General features: G+C 49.0%; 1 protein-coding gene across 6 annotated transcripts in view; it reads left to right on the top strand.

The window, feature by feature from the left end:
- Window positions 1–22,312, top strand: part of DNAI1 (dynein axonemal intermediate chain 1) — a 60,780-nt gene that overhangs the window by 29,042 nt on the left and 9,426 nt on the right. For all 6 annotated transcript variants that reach the window (XM_032299902.1, XM_032299906.1, XM_032299904.1 and 3 more), the window contains 9 exons: window positions 1,314–1,440; window positions 1,723–1,838; window positions 2,086–2,205; window positions 3,228–3,287; window positions 5,020–5,154; window positions 7,856–7,940; window positions 11,472–11,589; window positions 11,884–11,927; window positions 17,267–17,514. In XM_032299902.1, the coding sequence (XP_032155793.1) occupies window positions 1,314–1,440; window positions 1,723–1,838; window positions 2,086–2,205; window positions 3,228–3,287; window positions 5,020–5,154; window positions 7,856–7,940; window positions 11,472–11,589; window positions 11,884–11,927; window positions 17,267–17,514 (1,053 nt within the window). The remainder of the gene's footprint in view (window positions 1–1,313; window positions 1,441–1,722; window positions 1,839–2,085; window positions 2,206–3,227; window positions 3,288–5,019; window positions 5,155–7,855; window positions 7,941–11,471; window positions 11,590–11,883; window positions 11,928–17,266; window positions 17,515–22,312) is intronic.

Below are 22,312 nucleotides of genomic sequence, written 5' to 3'. Positions count from 1 at the left end.
GCAACCTCCGCCTCCTGGGTTCAGGCAATTCTCCTGCCTCAACCTCCTGAGTAGCTGGGATTACAGGCATGCGCCACCATGCCCAGCTGATTTTTTATATTTTTAGTAGAGACGGGGTTTCACTATGTTGACCAGGATGGTCTCGATCTCTTGACCTCGTGATCCACCCGCCTCGGCCTCCCAAAGTGCTGGGATTACAGGCGTGAGCCACCGCGCCCGGCCTTGTTTTTATTATTTTAATACTATAACTATTATGCAAATTGGGTATTATCAGCCTTCTTTTATAGATGAAGAACTTAGGGGTTGGGGTGTTTAAGCCCAAAGTCATGAAGATAATAAGCAGAATAAAGATTCGAACCCAATTCTGCCTGCCTCCAAAGACCATGCTCTTAACTGCTGTACTGTTCCATCTTCCCATACATCTGAGTTACTGAAAGTGAAAGGGCTCTGTGTTGACTTTTAAATCTAGAACTTCCCAACCTGTGTGATGGCAATCCTTCCAGCCCTCCAGGGGCAGGGAGATCTGTGCAGCTGGAGCCCATGAACTGGTTTCCTGTACTGTGAGTTTACCCTAGTGTGCCTACAAACATATTTTCTATATGACTTGAAAGGATTTTACAGAAACCAGACTATAAGCTTGTAAATAAGGGATTGTAGTCTGCTTTTTTCTCAGCTTTATATCCTAGGCACCTGGAAAATACTTGGCACATTGAGGCTGTTCAAAAATTAATTCAAGAATGGATGAACAAAATGACCTGGGTTGTAAGCCTAATCCTGCTTCTCATTTGCTGTGTGACTCGGACAAATGCCAACCCAAATAAATCTTTTCTGGAATTCCATGGTCGTTTTGTATGAAATTAGGGGATTGGGGTTGTCTCTGAGGATCTATCCAGCCTTAGAATCCACTAAGTACAGTGGACAGAGGGTCATGCCAGTTGTGTCTGAGGACTGTATCTGCCCAGGAAATGTGGTATATGGTGTGGAAAGTAAACTAGAAACTCGGCATGGATGTAGGAGACAAGACGTATAAGCTGGTGATAGGCAAATCTGGAGCCACTTGAAGTTGGAAAGGCAAGGTATTTTAAAATAAATCCTTGATGACAACTTAAAAAAATACTTTATTTCATTTGCCTTCTCTTCCTTTTTTTCTTTAAACTGAAATGCCGTGAAAATTTCAGATTAACTGAGGATTTGGTGAGTTACATTTCCTTTAACAAAGATGGACTATCTTGGATCTCACAGAATGAAAGCAGACTACATTTTGACTAGCTCTTTTAGGGACCCCTGGTCTGACTCAGCCCCTCTCTCCTTAGGAAGGCACATACAAGCTTATTGGCTTTGTGAACCAACTGGCAGTTCACTACACCCAGGTTGGGAACCTTATCCCCAAAGACTCAGATGAAGGACGGCGGCAGCATTACCGCGATGAGTTAGTGGCAGGTAGGACTCTGGGCCATCCTGAGGCTATATCCCTGAGCCTGTTCCCATTACTCTGTTCACTCCAGGGAGTATATCTCTAAGCCAGAACTTTGCAGAGCCTCTGCTAACATAAAGTCCAATCGCTGGCTGTACTGAATAGGTCAGGGAGCTAACCCATCACACTCAGGCCAAGGACAATCCCAGGGAGAGGTAGTGTCTGAAAAGTAGACCAAGAAGGCCCTCCCTGCCAGGGATTGGGAGAGCAGGCCTAGACTTTGAACTGATTGGAAGTATCCTACCAAGATTCTCAGGAGTCTGCCAAGGTGGTGATTTCAGAAACAGAAAACCTTGAAGAAGATGAAGAGCCCAAGGAGTTAGAAACTGAGCCTGGGAGTCAAACAGATGTGCCTGCAGCTGGGGTACAGTATAATATCACTCTACATCCCTCTTCTTTCTGCTCAAGCTGTGGCTGGCAGCTTCATGGGTAACTTGGGAAGGGAGGAGGGAGACTGAAGGTGAGAATAGAGGCTGCAGGTACCAATGTGTCTGGCAGCATCACTCTCTCCTACCTCTGTCCTATCCCAGGAAAGGACTTGCCCCATCTCCCAATTTTCTACCACCTTCTTCTCACAGCTGAGTCCTGATCCTCTGGGTCTTTATTTTCAGGCAGCTGAAAAAGTGACTGAAGAAGAATTGATGACTCCTAAGCAGCCCAAGGAGCAAAAGCTCACTAACCAGTTCAACTTCAGTGAGAGGGCTTCACAGACCTTCAACAACCCTCTCCGGGTAGAGCAGCCCCCATCCTAGCCCCTTTATAGCTCTTCACTGTGCCTGGCAGGGAAGAAGCAGTCCTGACCCTGGCCTCAGCAGACCTCAGCCTTGTAGGGGTGACAGGACAACAGATGCCACAGTTTATCTCCCCAAGGAGAGCTGAGAGCATGTGTTCAGGACTCTGTAAGCCATCCGGGCAGGGGTTTAGAGGGAATAACATGGAGGCTAGAGCCCCCAAAACTCCACTGGGAGGCTTAAACTGGATCTGGGCTTTGTAGAGGGGTAGAAATTAGGACTTGGGAGGAGAGGGGAGGCCACAATGTGTTTGGGGAACAGGAAGCCTAGGAGTCAGTTCAACTGAAGTTAATGATCTCTGTGATGGACCAGCTGGCAAAGGTCAGAAAGTTCTCTGACTCATAAGAGAGGCTCTTGAGAACCAGGCGGAGGGAGCCTCTCAGGGTTTCAGGTGAGAAACTCACACATAAGGGCAGGGTTATACAGAAATTAACCTGAAGATGGAGGGCAGGGTCTACAGGGTGAGCTTTTGACAGTGCCTTGTTACCCTGTGTGGTCTCTATGCTGACATTTGGTAATCTGGGTGATACACAATGGGAAGGGGGCACATTCCCCTGGTAGAGCCAGAGATCCTCATATTAGAGAGAAGCCTTCTCAGGGCGAGGGGTGTTAGTCTGATGACCTGCCAGAGGCTGACCTCTATGCCCTGGCCTGGCTTTCTGCAAATCTGTTCATCCCCTACTTGGAATGTGTCTTGGTTAAAATGGGCACAAACAGGATTCCCTGCCCCTGCTTTCTAGCTTATAATTCTTCTGAGGGAGGCCAGAATGGACATAATATGGGCTTTGAATGCATCATTCAGTCCTTTACCCAAGCCCCTCTTTACTTCCCCAGCTCTGGGTCCCGCACCCATCAGCTCCAACCAACTCCTTCTCACTTGATCCAAACAGTACATCTTTGAGATGTATTAAGTGAGAAGGGTTGAGGGCTTTCTGTGGGTCTCCTGTTGTCTTGTTTTCCAGGATAGAGAATGTCAGATGGAGCCTCCTCCCAGGACAAACTTTTCAGCCACAGCCAATCAGGTAAGACCCTGGGCCAGCCTGAAAACCCTTACCACCCACCTCTATGTATCCTTTCCTCATTGAGCAGCAAAGGCAACACTGGGTCAAGGCTTCCTCTGACATTCTCCTCATCTACCCGCCTCCCTGCTCACTGTCCTGAGCATCCAGGCTCTGAACACCAGGCACATGAGACAGTAGATCCCTATCCAGTGAGCTGTGGACCAGCCACATGACCCGAGGGCAAAGCTGTCCGGGCTGGAAACAGGCATGGCTTCTGGATGAAGCTTCCTCCGGGGCCAGGGGAAAACATTTGCTTCCATGGACTCTCTGGAACCTGTGGCACCCTGTGACTGACTCCTAAGCAGCCCAAGAAGTGTTAGTACTCCGACCATGCCCTTCAGCAGCCTGCAGTGTTCCTGCAGCCCCCTTTCCCCTTCAAGTCCTCCTGGATGCCACACTTATTTGAAGAGGCTATGGTGCCAGGGGATCTGATCTCAGACCTCACATTTTCTGTTCATACTGTAAGATCCTGAGCAAACCATGTCACTTTTAATGCCTCAGTTTTTTTCTCTGTAAAGAGAGGATGACAAGCTGCCTTACAGAGTTGTTGGAGGGTCTGAATGAGATAACAAAGGTTGGAGTACTTTGCAATGTGGAATATGAGATTGTGGGGGAATTGTTAAATGTAGGGTGTGCCTATCTGACCTCCAGGTGGCAGTGACTGCCCAGCTCTAGGGAGCACACGGTGTGATGGGGCATTTACCCAGCCCCAGATCCTTGCTGCTTCCTCTGCTACTATCCTGGGGCTTTTCTTCCTGTCAGATCCTCTTAGCAGAGGTTCCCTTACCTTTAATGATGAGGTGTTGTCAGTGCCATAGACAGCCAACCCAAGCCAGTATGTTTATACCATGTCCTGGGTGGAGGTGGGAAGATGAAGATAGATAGATAGATAGATTTATATATATAATATATATGTATATATATTATGTATATATATAAAATATATAAGAAATAAGACACGTTCCTTATTGAAAGCACTATAATATATATTTATATATATAAGATATATAAATATATATATATATTTTATTTTTTTGAGACAGGGTCTTGCTGTGACTTCTAGGCTGGAGTTCAGTGGCACAGTCACAGCTCACTGCAACTTCTGCCTCCTGGGCTCAAGCAATCCTCCCACCTCAGCCTCCTGAGTAGCTGGGACCACAGATGCATGCCACCACACCTGTTTAATTTTTGTATTTTTGGTAGAGATGGGGTTTTGCCATGTTGCCCAGGCTGGTCTCAAACACCTAGGCTCAAGCAATCCACCTGCCTCAGGCTCCCAAAGTGCTGGCATTACAGGTATAAGCCACTGTGCCAGCCTATTTTTTAAATATTCTAATTCAGGGTCTTATAAATCATGAACAAAAACATGGGAACTGGCCTGATGTTTGCCCATTTGTTCTGCCTGCTGGGGGCTGCATGCTAGAACAGTGTTGATCTCCAGCTAAAGACTCAGCCCCTGAGTTTCAGAGTAGATAAACCCAGCCCAGAGATGTCCTTAGAACTCTTTTATTCTTGTTCTAGAGCTGGTGATTTGCAGGGAAGACAGGTATTGGATACATAATTCCAATGGGTCAGGTAGAGGATGCTTGTGGCCAGGGTTAATATGACCAACTCCTTAAGTCTTGAAGGCTGAAAAGGGCTGTCTGGGTAAAGATTACCTTACAATGATCCTTCTTATCTCACCCTTGCTTAGTGGGAGATCTATGATGCCTATGTAGAGGAACTTGAGAAGCAGGAAAAGACCAAAGAGAAGGAGAAGGCAAAGACCCCAGTGGCTAAAAAAACAGGAAAGATGGCCATGAGGAAGCTGACATCTCTGGAGTCTCAGGTTTGGTGTTAGTTCCTATAACTCTACCACAGAATTCTGAATGAGGCCTTGGCCTCTGGGTAGACAGAAGCCTGGCTGTCTGGGAGGGTTTCACAGATGCTTATATCAGGGGCTAATGTTGAGGTATAAATAGTTTTTTCCTTAGGAGAAGATGTGAGGAGAGCTACAAATGCCTCTAGCATTCCATACCTCCCCCCAGTTTGATAGATCTGGAGGCTAGCAGAATTTTAGAATTATATAGCTAGAGGGTAACAGAAGACATGTTTCTTTTTGAAAGAACTATATGCCTTCTGGAAGAGCTGGGGAGTCTGCTTAGGGTGGGGGTGGGATGTGAGGATAAGGTACCACTTCCCTGGGTAAGGGCTTATAGGATTTGGGAAAGTGAGATGCCTTTTCATTTTCGGTGCATGGGTTTACTTGTGCCCTATACTGTAAGTGAATCTTCAGGGCCAGGAGCCAGATCAGAGATGATCACAGATACCATCAATGCTAGGCAATGGGTTTGACCACCCTGGGCTATATTTGCCATGAAGAGCCACATAGAAGTCATTATAAAGGTCATGGTTGGGAGGCTCACTGTGGGTTTAGCCAGCATAGGTTTGGGATCATCATGGGAGTCACTGAAGGGAAGATCAACACAGGGAGACGCTGGAGGGCCACATTGTCCCTTTAACAGAGAGAAATCAGGATCAGGAGCCAGTGTGGATCAGGATGGGTTTGACTTGCAATGGCATGGGAGCGACAATGTCCACAGGAATCTGAGGGCTGATTTCAGCACCTCGGAGAGTTCCCATGGCTGCTCTGGAATGGTGGTTCTGCTCCACTCCAGAATCGAAGCTAGACCAGATAAAGGAGGTGCTGCTTCCTATGCCTGAGGTGTGTCCACTTCCACTCAATTCTGTTTCATTATCCTGATAATGTCACATTTTAGGGGAAGTTTAAGGGTCCCCTGCCTTGGCTTTACAGGAACTGTCTGAATGCTGTTTTATTCAATCACTAAGTACCTAGTGATCATAGCCATGCTGGGTACTGGCAGTCTGAGGTGAAAGATGGAACTCCTGCCCTGAGAGTTACTCTGTGCAGACCCTTGGCTTCCCCTGATCCATTCTTTAGACGTTAGAGGCTTCACAGGCGCCACTGGCCTAGGTCAGGGTTCACATGAAGATCCATTAGGGGTTATGAGCTCTGTGCTGAGACCCATGGTTGGAGAAACCTCAACTGTAATTGCTAGGACCCAGAAACCAGAAGAGAAGTCCCTGTGGCTGAGCCTAGAATCTGATTTGTGTTCTAAGCCTTGCCAGAGTTGGTGGCTGACATCCTCAGGGATGAGGGATGACTCCTCTCCATGACACCGGACTCTTCAAGCTTACCTGACTTGGGAAAAAAGACTATGATACAAGCAGATTCCACCCTCTGGACCAAGAGTCCACACTGGAGGCAGGACACCCACCCCCAGCCCCACCCAGCAATTGCCTTGGTGTGCAACCTCTCCCAAAGGCAATAACTAGAAATCCTAAGTACTGGGCCAGGCTGTCTGTGCAACACAGTGGGAGAGACAGTCACCTTCCCAATTGCCCAGACTCAGTGCTTGAGCAGAGTGATACCCCTTCCTCAAAGAACAGGGTCTGATTATGTGGGTAGAAAACTCAAATGTGCTAGAGGGGAGAAAAGAGAAAAACTTCATGATACCCTATAGGAAGGGCCTCCCTGGTGGACCTCAGGTCTCTGTCTCGTCAGTGATTTGGGTGAATTCACAGAAATCAATGCAAGTTTGTCTGATCAGAATTATTAGGCAGGAAAGGAGGAAAAGGCTCACAGGCCGCAAGTTTAGTTAGAACTAATAAAGATATGTGTCTGCTCCAGTAGCATAGTATCCGGGATAAGGAAGTGACAGCCCACAACACTCTCCTCAGAACACAACTGGAAACCTGCGTCTCCCAGGGACAGGAGAGGAGTGGTCAGGCTGAGGAGGTACTGGCCGGCCATGTGGGTCTCAGAGCATAGGCCCTGGAGCCTACATACCTGGGTTTATATCTTGGCTTTGCCGTTTTTTAGCTCAGTTTTTGTGGAACCTCAGTTTCTTCATCTGTAAAGACACCCTAACGATACCTAGATTGATACCTAACGATTTGCAAGATTGTCATGGAACCTAAGACAATACAAGTGCAGCCCCTAACATAGCACTTTTGTGCTACTGATCAATAAATATTAACTATTGTTATTGATATGCCATGTCATGACTGATGGAGCTGGGAAGTCACCCGAGGGAATGCTGACTTGAGAGCATGCGGCTCTGTCCTCCTACCTCAAAGGAACTATCACCAATCACCCAGTTCCTTGTGGCCAGAGGACACTGCTCTCCCCTCCAGACCCTTCCCAGGCTCTTTTCAATGCCCTGTTTTGTGCTCAGAGATATGTCTTCTCTAAAACAAGTCCAGATGAAAAGCATGAAGCAGGTTCTACCCAGGGGCCAAATATATCAGCTCAGACCCTTTGTGCCACTTGTGAGGTAGGAGTTCCTGGAAGAGAGTAGTGGCATGAGCTGGGCCTTGAGACATGCAGAGAAACCTTTACAGAGCTGTCTGGGGTAAGTGGTGTCAGAGAGGCACTGCTGAAGCAATTGCAAGTGTGACATGGCTCTGGACATATAACCTTGCCAGGTGCTGGTTTATGAGGACCTGAGGTTTCTGTATCCCCACAGACTGATGATATCACCAAAGTGTCCCAAGCTGCTAAGATCGTGGAGCGGATGGTCAACCAGAATACATATGATGATGTTGCTCAAGGTAAGAGTTGAAGTGCTGGCAACCACTATTATTTCCTGTATTAAAAATTTCTCATAAAAGCTTGCGTTATTTGGTTATCTCATGCTAGGTCCTATAGTTTCAAGTGAAGAAAAAAATAATCCTTCCATCCTCTGGATGTCACTGGGTAGACAAGACTTATGCAGATTAATCATGACTGATGGCATAAGAAACAATGGGTATACTGATGAGATCTGACAATGGTGCAGCAAAGAATACCTGCACATTGGTGATCCAGTCTCATCTTCCTGATAACCCTGGGAGGCAGGCAGAGCAGAGACTTGCCATTACTCTACACATGAGGAAGCTAAGGCTAAGGCCACCTGACTAGTGAGTGGCAGAGAGGACCCAAATAGAGGTCTTGAGCTTCCTCATTCTATTCCGTGTACTCCACTCAGTGCACCTTGGGAATGCTATATGTACTGGAATGTATGGGGTAGACAGAAACCACTCTGGGGATCCTCACGTAGGAAAGAAGGAAAGTGAGGGATGAGTGGGAGTAATCAAGAAGTCTTTGGAGAGGGCTGAGCTAGATGCCAAGGGAGAAGTGGAGTGTGAGAGAGAAGATAGCTACAGGGAGGATGTTCTGGGCAGGGATGGCATGAGCAGTATCTTGGCAGTGAAACTGAATAGGAATGGACTCTGGGGACAAAAGGCAGCAGGCTCCAGGGCTTTGTTGAAAAGAGGTGAGAGTTCAGGCAGGAGAAGTGGTTGGAGCCCATTTATGAAAGACTTTGAGTATCATTCAAGTAATATGAGCTATCTCTGCAGACAGTTCAAAGAACTGAAGCTTTCTAGGCAGGGACACAGCTCGATGAGAGCAAGGCTGGAGGAGGATGTGATTGGGTACCATACAGGGCAGAGGTGAAGGTGAGGTTCAAATGTGGGGTGGAATGGGCCTTATCACCCCTGACCCAGCCTGTGTCTTAAGGGATGGAGAAAGGGGAACAGCTATAATAGTGAGAAACAAGCTCCAGCATTCACTGGGAGTGGCCTGTATATCAGGCATTGTGCTGTGCAATTTATATGTTGTTATTTTGTTTGTTCCTGATAGCCACACTGTGAGGTGAACACCATTATCATCTCCACTTTATAGACAAGGAACTCAGGCTGGGATGTTGCCACTTTTTCAAAGTCACAGCTAACATAAGGTGTGAGTGGTGGAATCAGAACTCGAAACAGGCCCCTTGGATCCATAGCCTAAGCACTTCAGCACTAGGCTGCAAAGCCACTGAGCTGGAAGAGACATTTCAAATAAACACACTCAATAGATCTATCCTGGTGATTAATTAGTGATGAGGTGAAGAAAGAGATTGATTCAGAAATGCTTAAATCCTGGGGGCCTGGGAAATTCTGGTGTCTTTGACAGTGTCAGGGAAACAGAATCCTTCCCATGGCATGAACAGCAAATTCCCAAGTGGCTTGTATTTCCCTAAGAGGTTGTGCATTTATTTGGAGCAGCTGCCTTCCCAGAGTTGGCAGCTCCTCGACACTGGCTGGTCTCCTTTGCTGACAGCCTAGGACTCTTCTTGGTGACTTGATGCTCATTGCTCACCCATGGGACACAGAAACCAGGGCTGCCAAAACCAGCAGCCTAAACAAGCCCCCTCGTTATCATTCAGGCTGGAAAACGACCTTGAGTGCTTTTCAAAACTGTCAAAGAACACAGCAGCTGTGAATGAGTTTGTCATTCACACAGCTTGGCTTCCTGAAACCAGCCTCTGCAAGTGGCCCACCAAAGGGCTGCAAACCTGATTAATATCCATGGAGAAATTGGCCTTGGTGAACCACTTTCATTTATAAGAACACAGTCACATAAAAATGCATTGAACTTTGATTTTTTAAATTGCATACTCTTTCCCCTTTGGGAAAGTGTAATCATGAAGGAGACATGAAAATAGAGAAGTGTCACCAATTAATCTCTGCTCTGAATTGAAGTCTTTTCAAAGATAACCCAAGCTGGGGAATCTCTGATGTGATCAAGGCTCACGCCTCTCAGGCCACTAGAATCTTTTTTGTTCTGAGACATTTTTGAGATTTGAATGAAGCCCCACAACCTCAAGGTGTGAGCACTATAGGAGATGTCAGGGCGATGTCTAGGCATGTCCTTGGCTTCATTGAATGACAGGATTCATTTGCTAATTGGTCACCCTTTGTTGACATAAGACCAAGAACTACTTTACTTCTGTTGATTAATTTCACTACATTCTTTAAACAGTTTTTGGTTGTCTGTTTTGTGGCTGGCCCTGTGCTAGGCACTGGAGATCCGGAGATGAATACATATACTTCCTGCTCTTTAGGTTCTGTCGGGTGGGGGAGACAGGCAAAAGGATAGAGGCGACCTAGTGTGACAGATGTTTCAGTAGAGGAGAGGCAGGGCTGGAACAGAGGAAGAAATTACTACTCAAAAGAAAATGAAGGCCTTGCAGGAGAGGAGGAGTTTAATCTAGATCTAGAGTGAGTAGGAGTTTGCCAGGAAGAACGGGACATCTTAGACATGGAAAACCATGTAGAAACACACAGAACAGGAGACAACTAGACTCACTGGCATGATTTGATATGGAGGGGACATGAACAGCTGACTAGAAAAAATGTGGAAGTGCCGGCCAGGAGCCTTGGTTTGATCTCCTCTGCAAGGAGAGCCATTGAGGGGCTTTCAGTGGAGTGAGGAAATGGGTGTGGTGAGGTGATTTGTTTGTTCTCACTCTGGTTGTTCTGTGAAACAAGGGTTGGAGGAAGAGTTACTGGGGGTAGGACACCAGTTAGAAGGATGTTGTCATAATACAGGTGATGGATGTTGGGGCCTGAACCTGGGCAGGGGCCATGGGTTTGAAGAGAAGTGAATGAATTAAAAAGATAGTCAGAAGGAAAATATGAGAAATGATGGAAAGAGATCAGTCAAGGATTACTCAGTTTCTGGTTTAGACAAGTGGAAGAATGGGGCATCTATCTAACTTAAAGAAAATGGGGGGCAGAGACAGTTTGTGGGCAGGAGATGAAGTTGAGTTCAGAGAACCCATGGGGGACCCAGGCAGCTTCACAATAGTGAGGCTTGGCTGTGGATATGAAAATGGGCTGCATTTTAGGGATTTTGGAGGCAGCATTAATAGAACTATTAATCAGCCCCTGGCAGCTGAACCCTTGAAATTTGGCTGCTCCAAATGGAGCCTCCTGAAGTGCTAGGGAAACATGGGAACAAGGGCTGCAAAACCTGGGATTTTATCCGGGTAGACATGGCTGCTTTATTGTAATGTACCTCCAACAACAACAGTGACAGTAACAGTAGCTAACACATAGAGATTACCATGTGCCAGGCATGTTTCTAAGCTCTTTGTGTACATTAACTCTATTACTATATCCTCACAACAGAGCTCTGAGATAGGTAGCATTATTATTTCCACTCTAAAACAGAGGTTCATTGTTTTGCCCAAGGAGGTATAGACAGTAAGTGGTAGACCTTGGTTTGCCATAAAGTGGCAGTTCCAGGGCTGACTCTGCCTGTGTATGTGTAAGATTTTAAGTACTACGAGGATGCTGCTGATGAATACCGGGACCAGGAGGGTACCCTGCTGCCGCTCTGGAAGTTCCAAAATGACAAAGCCAAGCACCTGTCTGTCACCGCCCTCTGCTGGTAGGTATAGGAATTGCAGCAAACCCAGAGCCCCTGAGTGCCCTCTGCATGCCAGACCCCCAGTAGCCCCTTCTGCACTTAACCACCTTGAGTATGACATGTGGCAATATGAAAAAATATGAAACTTGGATTCTAATGAGATCACAGGACCATTCCCAGGACTCCCAGTTGGTGAGGGTCTAAGCTGGAGAATAGACGTCTGTGGTATAGTTAGGCAGTCCCCATGGGAAGGCCCTTGTCCACAGGAGGGCCATGTTCATTTCCTATGCCAATGGATTCATATTTCTTTTGCAGGAATCCAAAGTACAGGGATCTGTTTGCAGTGGGATATGGCTCCTGTAAGTGATCTGGCTATTCATTTATTTGTTCCTGTAAACAGCAAACACTAAGTACCTACTCTGTGTAGGGTTTTTTGCCAGTTGTAAGAAATACAAAGATGGCCTGGACATAGTTACTGCCCACAGGGGGCTCACAGTCTAATGGGGAAGACCCAGAATCCTACTGGCAATTAGTGCTGGATGAAGGAATATTCTAAGCTGAATGCGCCAATGGAGCCTAGAAGGAGTTATTCTGACAAGAAAGAGGGGAGAACACTTCCGGCAGAGGGACCCACAGATGCAAAGGCTTGGAGGCATGACGAATATGGCAGAATATGAAGCTGCTGGCAGGGCCAGGGTCAGCCCTCAAAGGGTCTGGTAAGCCATTCCAAAAAGCTTAGACCTTCTCCTGAGGGGAAACCACTGAAGGAATTCAAGAAGGACAGGGACATGACCAGTGCTTGGAGGAATTGCAGGCATTGCAGGTGTGAGACTGGAGGCCAGGAAACCAGTTAGGAGACTGGTGCAGGCATCCCAAGGAGAGAGGACAGGACCTTACCACACGGATTGGGGGAGGAGGCCCCCTTCCTGCGTCCTCCTCAGGCCTTCCTGATTCGGGTGGGTGGGGGCTTGGGGGATGGGAGCCCCTGAGCTTTGGTAGCCCACTGCTGTCCAGAGTGTGCCCACCCCTGCCAGTTACCCACCCGAGGCCAGAAGGCAGCACAGTGGAAACTGTCCAGGCGATTTGCTTTCCCTTCATGTGACTTGGTCCCAGAAGAAGCCCCTACTGCTGTGCTGGCCTGAACATTCCTCCTTCCCAACGGGAGAGGGCCCTACACGTCGCAGTAGTCTCAGCTCCCCAGTGCTAACAGCTTCTCTGGCTGGGAGGATCAGCTTCTGCAAACACAAAAACCTTTCCGTTCTCCAAGCTGCTGCTGGCTGGCAGGCATACAAACTCCCAGTCACTGCCCCTCAGACTGCCTGTCCGCCCATTCTTTGACCAGGGTGGGGAGGGGGAGGGGGAGGGGGGGAGGGGGAGGGGGTGTTTGTCATTCCTCTCAGGGAGGAGATCTTGGAGCTGCTCCCAGTCTTGTGGTCTGGGCCGCCTTTGAGGATGCCCTAAATGACTGCTTTATGTCCCCACTCCTGAGGGTGGGCTGCTGCCAAGTGGGAAGTGCCCTCCCCCTCTGGCAGGGAACTAGCACATTCCTCCCCCTCTGCTGCAGCTACTGGGCCTGGATTGGGGCCTGGGAGTTGGGAAGTCCCTTCCAGGAGTGGGTGTGGACCCCTCTGTGAGGCTGCTCTCAGCCCAGGTTCTCTGCCCAGGATTGAGGCAGGGGTGTAGGGGTTGCTCCCCAGAAGGAGGGAGGATAAACTGCTTTAGTTTTAGCCCCATCCGCCTCCCACCCAGGTTCAGAAGCAGGCTTAGCTGGTTGGGGTCATGTGGAGGCTATCGTGGGGACTGGGGGGCTGGGCAACCTTGGGCAGGAGCAGTAGAGTCACTCATCTCCCACCAGCAGACGACTTCAGCCTGACAAGCCCGCAACGTCCTTTGGGTAGGGGCTTACCTGGGAAAGGTCTCTTTGTCCTTCCTTGATCCTGTTAGCTACATCCACGTGCCTGAGTGGTACCCATCATCAGCTACAGTCCTAGGGGTGGAGGTGTAACTTCTGAGTGACATACCTGGGACCAGAGGCCTCTCTGAGCCTTGGTTTCTTCATTGGTGACACAGAAAGGCTGACAACCTGCCAGGCCTCCATTCCAGGGCTATTGTGAGGTACGCTTGAGAGAGAAGTAAACATGCTGCAAGCGGAGGAACCACCTACACATAAAGGACAATCACTGCTGATTTCTCTGTCATTCTTTTCCCTAGCTTTCCTGCAGTACCCTCAGGGGGCCTAAGCAGAGAAGGGGGCTGTGGGGACAGAGGGGAGTCTCTTAGGGAGCAGGGCCCAGTGGCAGTAGCAGTGGTATTGGCTTTTGTTGTCACTGGTTCAGGGGTTGTTGCCTGGCTTTCAGATGAGCATCTATTCTCCAGAGCCTTGCATATCTCAGAACCACCTGCAGAGGCCTGAACAGAGCCAGGCTGGGCTGGGACTCAGGAAGGCCCCTGCATCCATCCTGAGCTTGGCTCCGGGAATCCCATGCTCTTGAGTGCCTCCATTGGAGAAAGAGGGTAAAGCTGGGGCAGGCAGAAGACACCCTAGCTGCTGGCTGTGGGTCATTGTGAGGAGCAGCTGGTCTCACCAGCATCCAGCACACTGTCTTTGGAAGCTCCAGATACCACCCTCCGAGAATCAGATTTTGCCTCATGAGGACAAACACTGGAGTTAGAATTTGGATTTCTTGTTGGGTTTGACTCTGGTGTGCTTAGTTTAGACGTCATAAACCTCCTTTTTTTATTCCCAGATATTTATTCTGTGACTCAGCCAAATATAACTTTGGCAGGGGTAGGTATGTACCCTAGGAAGGACTGGAGCCAATCCCTCATTTCTGGGATAGGCCAGTTTTGTTGGAGCCAGCCAGGAAGAAGCAGGTAGAGAAAAGAAAATCTGGGCAATTGCCTGCAACAGCACAGGAATATCCCCTCATGCTTCCCCTCTATAGCTTCTGGGTACCAGGTAGTGGGCACATTAGGCTGCTTAAAGGGCAAAGATTGGGATGCCCCCTAGGGATAGGTTCCATGTTGCCAGCAGAGTGGAGAAGAGGCTGTCAGTATGTACAAAGCAGGTGGAGGAAAGTTGGAAGGCAAAGGAACTAGCCCAGGAAGATATGGCCTTGGGACTGCTGGGATGCAATTATGTCAGCCGGCTGTACTGAAGGGGTCCTTTCCAGCCCATTAGCCAGTTCATAGCAGGGACACAGGGACTCCTCATGGTCTGCCAGGCACGGATAGTGGAACAGATCAGGATGCTCTGTGTGATCCTGAGGCTGTCACACAGGAGATGGGGCAGGAAGCTTTCCAGAGAGCCATGTATTGGAAGAGCAGAGGAGCCAGCTGTTCCCCAGCCCAGCCTCTCTCTGGGGACAGCACCCTCAAAAGGGGCCAATGTCAGGCTCTGAGTTCCAGCACTAAATCTATTTGCACTTTTTCCCACCACTCATCCTGGCCTGTCCCTGAGCCTGCCCAGGCCAGAGATACATGTGTAGGGATTTAAATCTTTCCTGATCATTTATTTGTCAGCTTCACTAATTAAGCAGTGTTAATTTCATTTACTGAAAATGGAAATTCATCCACCTCATTTCTCCTCATTCATCCTCCACACACAAAATCTATCACTCCTCGGCTGCAGGCTGCGTAAAATTTACAGGACTAATTATGTTGTCAGGTCTCTTTGTAAATACAGTCCATAAAGGCCACTGTGCTTGCTGGGTTGTAGTGCAAGGGCATTCCCGTTGTTAGTTTAATTACTGGTTAGTTATTTAGGTTCTCAAATGTTTGCCTCATTTTCCCTAAATCAAATTAAATGTCCCGCTTGATGTATTCTGTCTCTAAGGCCTTGCTCTTATTTCCTCACTGTTTCAATATGACTTTGAATTGAATGAGAGTGCCTGGAAAAGCCCATCTGCTCAAGAGACTGAGCCCAGCCTGGCACCATGGCCTCTGGGCCATGCTTGAGGTTTTGAACCCTCTAGCAATTGATGCCCTTTTTTAGAGCAGCCTTGGGCTGGTCCCCTGCCTTTGGAAACTACGAAGGTCCTAACACAAGGGGCATTTCTGTTCCTGGAGTCCAAGGTGGCAAGGCTGAGGTATAGGAAATGGAGAGAGGGTTTCATTATTGTCATCAGAAAAGCCAAGGAGCATTACATCCATCCAGCTGACTTCTAGAGGGATGGCTTCCAAACCATCCCAGAAAAAAAAAAGTACCATCTATGAGAGCCTCTCTCTAATTCCTAAAAGTAGGTTTTGGTCATTTTTCCCTAAATGTCTGCTATATTAGTTTCCCACTGCTTCTGTAACAAACTACCACAAATTTAATGGCTTAAAATAACACAAAATTATCATAGGTCAGAAGTCCAAAATAGGTTTCATGGAACCAAAACCAGGTGGTAAGAGGGCTGCATTCCCTCTGGAGGCTCCAGGAGAGCAGCCGTTTCCCTGTCCTTTCCAGTTTCTACAGGCTGCCCACATTCCGTGGCTTGTGGCCCCCTTCCAGCAAGCAATCGAATCATTCTGACATCTGCTTCTATGGTTGCATCTCCTTCCCTGACTCTTGCCTCCCTCTTTCCCTTATAGGAACCCTTGTGATTACATAGAGTCTACCCAGATAATCCAGGATAATCTCCCCATCTCAAGGTCTTTAACTTAATCACATCTGCAGAATCCCTTTTGCCATGAAAAGTGACATGTTTACGGGTTCAGGGGATTAGGATCTGGACATCTCTGCAGGGGGACCCTATTCTGCTTACCACACACCCCCTCCAAGTGCCTTTTGCATGACTTAATAAGGGAGTTGTTAAACAGCTGCTGTCTTGGAGCTAGTCCTGGGCTAGACTCATTTAGGACAGCACAGGAAGAGAGGAAGCCTGCTGTCAGTCAGTGGCTGGACTGGTATCCTTGTCTCTGTAGCTTGGCATCTACTTCCTCCTGACCTGGTCTGATACCCCTACATGCCCTCTGCTTTGGCAGAGTGCCCCCAGGTGGAGTCTACACCAGCCTTCCACCTCTCCAGCTCCGGCTCCCCTGAGCTTGGTGAGGAGGCTGGGAGGACTGAGCTGGTGGCAGGAGGGCTGGAACTATGTTCATGACTACATTTCGGGATGGGTGCCAAGTATACAGAAAATGTAAGAAAGAGTGGGAGGCACTCCCTTGACATGGGGCTGATGGGAACAAGGGCCTCTGCTGAGTGGTCCATTGTTGATCACCAAAAACTGTGCCCAGGCCAGGTGGGCCTGTGGAAGCCTGATTGGCTGGCCTGGGACTTCTGGATTTGGGAAGCGTGCCTAGATCTAGGGCTCAGGCTGCACCTGGGACTGTGGGGATATGCTCATACGTGGCTAGTTTGGGACCCACTGTAGACAATTCCATGTTCAAGCTTAACCTGTACTTGGCTGGGGGGAGGGGTACATGGGCATTATCCGTGCATCTATGGAAAGCTGCCTGCCCCTGGGCTGGGCATCCAAACCCCCACTGAGGGTACTGCTCCTTCCCAAGCTCACACATCTTCTTCACTTAGAAGCAGTCAGATCTCATAAATTCACTTCACAGATGGAAAAGATAAAGTCCAGAGAGGAATCTCACACTCTCTGACAGACATAAAGCAGAGCAGGGCTTGCCCATCTAGTGGGGTAGGAGTGAGGGGCTTCCCGGGCAGGGCAGTTGGATCCTCCAACCTCAGCTGCCTATCTTCCCTGGGTAGATGACTTCATGAAGCAGAGCCGGGGCATGCTGCTGCTCTACAGCATGAAGAACCCCAGTTTCCCTGAGTACATGTTCAGCAGCGACAGCGGCATCATGTGTCTCGACATCCACGTGGACCACCCCTACCTTGTGGCAGTGGGCCACTATGATGGCAATGTGGCCATTTATAACCTCAAGAAGCCCCACTCCCAGCCCTCCTTCCGCAGCTCAGCCAAGTCTGGCAAGCACACGGACCCTGTGTGGCAGGTCAGCCTCAAATCAGGGTAGGAGGGGTGGGGATGGGACCAGCGTGTGGGCCTGGAGACACTGGAGGAGGGAGGGACCTTGGGGAGGAGAGGACCACAGGCAGGGGGATGAGGATGGCAGGTACCAGCAGGCCAGGATCTGGGTGTGAGAAAAGGCAGAAAAGAGCAGAAGGTGAAAATCAGGAAGCAAGAGGGTCTCCAGTGAGAGCTGGGGTCTGCTGCTCCAGACCACCCCTCAGGAGGGCCCCATCTGTTTGCCAAGGATCTCTTAGATGTGGCAGTCAGTAACTCAGAAGTCATAGCTGGAAGCTTTCAGGGTCTGACAGGCTCCAGCTGAGTACAGTGGACCCTTGGACAATGTGGGGATGAGGGACACTGATCCCCACACACAGTCAAAAATCTGTGTATAACTTTGGAGTCCTCAAAAACATAACTAATAGCTTACTTTTGACCAGAAGCCTTACTGACAACATAAACAAATAACACATATATTGTGTGTTACGTATGTTTTATATACTCTATCCTTATAATTAAGCAAGTAAATACGTTATTAGGAAAATCATAAGGAAGAAAATATATTTACTGTTCATTAAATGTAAGTGGATCATCCCAAAGGTCTTCATCCTCACATTAAGGAGACTGAGGAGGAGGAGGAAGAGGAGGGGTTGGACTTGCAATCTCAGGGGTGGAAGGGCAGAAGAAAACCTTTGGACCCATGCAGTTCAAAGTTGTTGGTCAAGGGTCAAGTGTATGTTAAAGACCAGGTCCTTGTCCACAAGCTTCCTCAACTCCCCACACGGCTTTTCATCTGCCATCTGGGCTAGATCTGGGGAAACTCCCAGACAGGGGTAGGTGCTGCTAATTGCCTGCCCTTGGGTGGGAATGTAAGGCCTGGTAGGCCAGGTCTGCCACTGAGCCTCTCTGTAGCACCCCCTCTTCTTCAGACAGGCTTAGAGTGATGGTGAGGCCTCTGCAGAAGTTTGGCACCAGCCTGGAACCATTACCTGGACAGTGGGGCTGGATTTCACCCTGACTCTGTGTTTCCCATCATATTCCACTGGGCACAGATTTCAGTTCCACTCTCAGAGGGTCTCTTAGCTGTGGCTTGGTAGGCCCTTCCTTATCGTGTCCCAAAGATCCCCTTCCTTCAAAGGCTGTGTACTCTTTTCTTATGGGCAGATCTGGGAGGATCTAAGGATGAATTTCTGCCTCACGTTGCTCAAGGTCTCTGGGCGCATCGGGTAGCACTGGGAACTCTGTCTTCTCTTCTTTCACTTCCCTCTTGCCCTGCCCTGACAGTCTGCAGGCAAGCTCTGTACTCCTGCCTCTTACAGCCCTGAGCTTCCTGAGACATGTGGACACCTGCCTGGCACTGATAGGCCTGAGCAGAGGGAGGACTGCCCAGGCACAGGGGCCATGGTACCCTCTCAGCTTTATCCTTTACCCAGAGCCTGGGGCAGAGGGTGGGAGGGAGGCAGACCCTCCTGCCATATACCCTCCCCAGCTACTCTCCAACAAAGCAGAGACCAGAGGTTGTAGCCTCAGGAGTTTTCTCCACCAAAAAGTCCACCTACCAATTCATCAGCAGGCCTTCCAGGCACGTGAAGGTCTCCAGGCAGAGGGAGGATGTCTGTAGAAACTTTAAAGCTCAAGGAGAGGAGAAAAGACTTACCGTGATCATACCCGGCCCAGCCCTCCCCTGCTTTCCCAACTCAGGTAGCCTAGGGCCAAGCGCAGAGCATCTGTGGTTGGCTTGACCACCCTCCTTCCTCAAGCCAAACAGAAGGGCAGAGGCCCAGGCCAACTACCCTACCCCTACTCTGCTATGTTCTCTAAATCAAATAGCAGGTTGCAGGGAAAATGGCAGGTTGCAGGAAATAGCAGGTTGCAGGGCATTGAGAAGAAGCATTATTGCTTTCACTGAGCAGGTCCCAGGAAGACAGGAACTCAGCTGGACAGGGCAGCCTTCTGCCGTCCTATCCTGCCAGGAAAACAGGGCTGCTGCCTTTGCAAAATGGGAGACTCAGGTTCTTATATAGAATCATGGCATGTGACATAGGCAGAAGCCACCTGTCTCTCACCTGTTTACTCACTTCCTGTTCCCTTCCTTTCTTCTCATTCCTTCCTCCCTCCTCATTCATTCACTTACTCATTCATCCATTCAGTAACTCCTCCCTGTGTGCTCCTCTGGTTGATCTCTGGAGTTCCCACTGTGAAGATAACCACAGCCACAGGCTGCCCAGGGCAGAGCAGCATGCTAAGTGCTAAAGTAAAAGTGTGCAAGGAGGGGCACCCACATTGTCCTGGACGGGGACCAGGGGCTGGAGGGCTGGGCAGGTCTTTCTAGAGGAAGCAACACCTGAGCTAGATTGTGAGGGAGGAGAGTTAGTGAGATGAAGAAGGGTACAAAGGGGGCCACATATGCAATGACATGGAGCATCAAGCAGAGTAGCCTGTTGGGAAGTGACACGTCATTTGAAATACCCTGTGCTTATCTATTAAGTTAAGATGCTCGGACATTGGGTCAGTGGTTTCAAGCGAAGTGTTTATGCAGAAACCCAATATATTAAAAAGATGAGAGTGGTGCTCTGGTAGGACCAGGTTGCTTGAGGGTCCCCTATTATCATTCCCTCTACCTCCTGACCATAGTTTGGAAATTGCTGTCCAACCATCAGAGAGTTTGGGGCAGAGGAGTAACATGGCCATATTTGTCTCTTGGATAGATCCTATGACTACAGCATGAGCATTTTTGAAGCCTGAGCTAGGGCAGGGGCAGTGGAGACAGAAATGAGAAGACAGGGTTGACAGCTGGTGGGGTAGTAAAATCAATAGAAGGAAATAATTGATTAGATATGGGGAAAGGGAAGAATTGATGCTGCCTGGGTTTGAGGTGCTTAGTAGGCCATCCATAGAAGTGAGAAATGGCAGAAGAAAAACAGGTTTGGCCAGAAATTAATACAAGAAACCCAAGGGACACCCAGAGGGAGGCGTCCTCCAGCCAGTCAGCTATATGAGCCTGGAGCTTGAAGAAGAGCCAGGCTGCTGAATGAGATGTCAGAGACATCAGAGTCTAAGTCCCACATAACAGGACTGTGTCAGAGATATTTGGGGGAGGCCAGAGAGGTTGTGTTAGATCTCAAATGCTAGGCTGAGGCAGAAGGAGTTTGTTCTGTTGGCAGTGGTGAGCCACGGAAGGTTTTGGAGCCAAGGAGAGGACTGTCTGTTCTAAGAAGATTGGGCTTCTGTCCCACAGCACAGGCTTCTTCTCCAGGGAGCCTGCCTGAATAGCCAGCTCTGTGCAAGCCCTACAGTGAAGCTTCAACCAGCAACACTCTGTGTGTGTGTGTGTGTGTGTGTGTGTGTGTGTGTGTGTGCGCGCACGTGCACGTGCGCACGTGCGCGTGCGCATGGGGATGCACATGCTGGTGCAGTTCTGGGGAAGGAGGCAGGAAGGATGTATGAGCAAGAGACTAGGATCAAGTAGGTCTGCCCTAATCAAATAAGGCAGAAGAGAATAAATCAGTTACGCAGGCTCCAGCTCCTCCCTACCACCTGGTCCCTGGGAATTCATTCTTTCTCTTAACCTCACTTACCACCCTCCCTCTTTTGCTTTATTCCTACTGGCCGACCTCCACCCCAGGAGCAGGTGTGTGACTTGCACACACATACATACACAGTCACTTGCAAATACACACACACCACCCCCCACTGGGCATCAGGCTGCTAAGTGGGGTGTGAAATACAATTTCCATGCAGTGCTGGCGTCTGCTCATTAAACACTTCCCTTTGCAGCTCCCTAGCGCCTCTTACAGCCTGGCCTTTGACACCCCCTGTCCCCTCCCCCCTTTAAAAGGCCCACTTTTACACAGAAGGGGAAGTGGTCTCAATATTAGGGCTGGCTCTGACTTATACCTCACAGGCTCTGTGATGCTCTCTAGTCCAGTGAAAGTGCAAAACAGCCAGCTGCTTGGACAGGCCAAGGCAGGACTCAGCCCCCCTCCTGTAACTCCAATCCATCAGGCCTCCGGCTGGCTGGGGAGAAACAACCCATTCTCCACTTCAGTCCCCAACAACCCTGGTGACAGCTGCAGTTATAGGCAGCAGGCAAAGGCACTGTTCTTGGCCTCCCTCACTGGTCCTCTGCTTGTGACGGGGGGGGGGACAAGACAGTGGTCCCAGCATGGGCGGTCTGGAGGGAGCCAGAGAATGGAAAACTCTGGGCACCCAGCCCCACCCCAGCTCTCCGGGACATGGCTTGGCCAGGCCTCCACATCTGGCAACAGAAACTTGAGTCTCGAGCGTGTCATCTTCATAAGACAACAGCTCTGTCTCCAAAACACTTTCCCATATGTTTGCTTCCAGCCCTGAGAAGATGGGTGGGGCAGGATAATTAACCCCAATTTGCAGATGAAGAAACACAGCTCAAATCTGGGACTGGGAGCAAAGTTTTGAGAGCAGGAGTTAGTAGCAAAGGAAAGGTGGGAACAGAGGAGACACTTCCTAGAGAAAGGCCAACCCTGGAAGAGGTGGGCAGGAGACTTAGGGCCTGCTCCTCTCCAGCTCCCACAAGCAAGCAGGGAAAGGCCCCTGCAGAACCTTGGCACCTAGATTCCTAGGATAATCGTATTAATGAGGACATTAGTTATCATGTATTGAACATATAATATGTGCAATGTTCTGACATAAGGGCTTCACATATTTATTTCTCATGGCAAACCTATGCTATTATGACTCCTGTTTTATAAACAGGAAACTGGTTGATGGGCCTGGTTCTTTCCAGGTCATGTTTATTTATGTAA

This window comes from Sapajus apella, unplaced genomic scaffold, assembly GCF_009761245.1.
Source record: "Sapajus apella isolate SASKATOON/1434 unplaced genomic scaffold, GSC_monkey_1.0 scaffold42, whole genome shotgun sequence".
NCBI lineage: Eukaryota > Metazoa > Chordata > Mammalia > Primates > Cebidae > Sapajus > Sapajus apella.
This window is presented reverse-complemented; position numbering and strand designations above follow the sequence as displayed.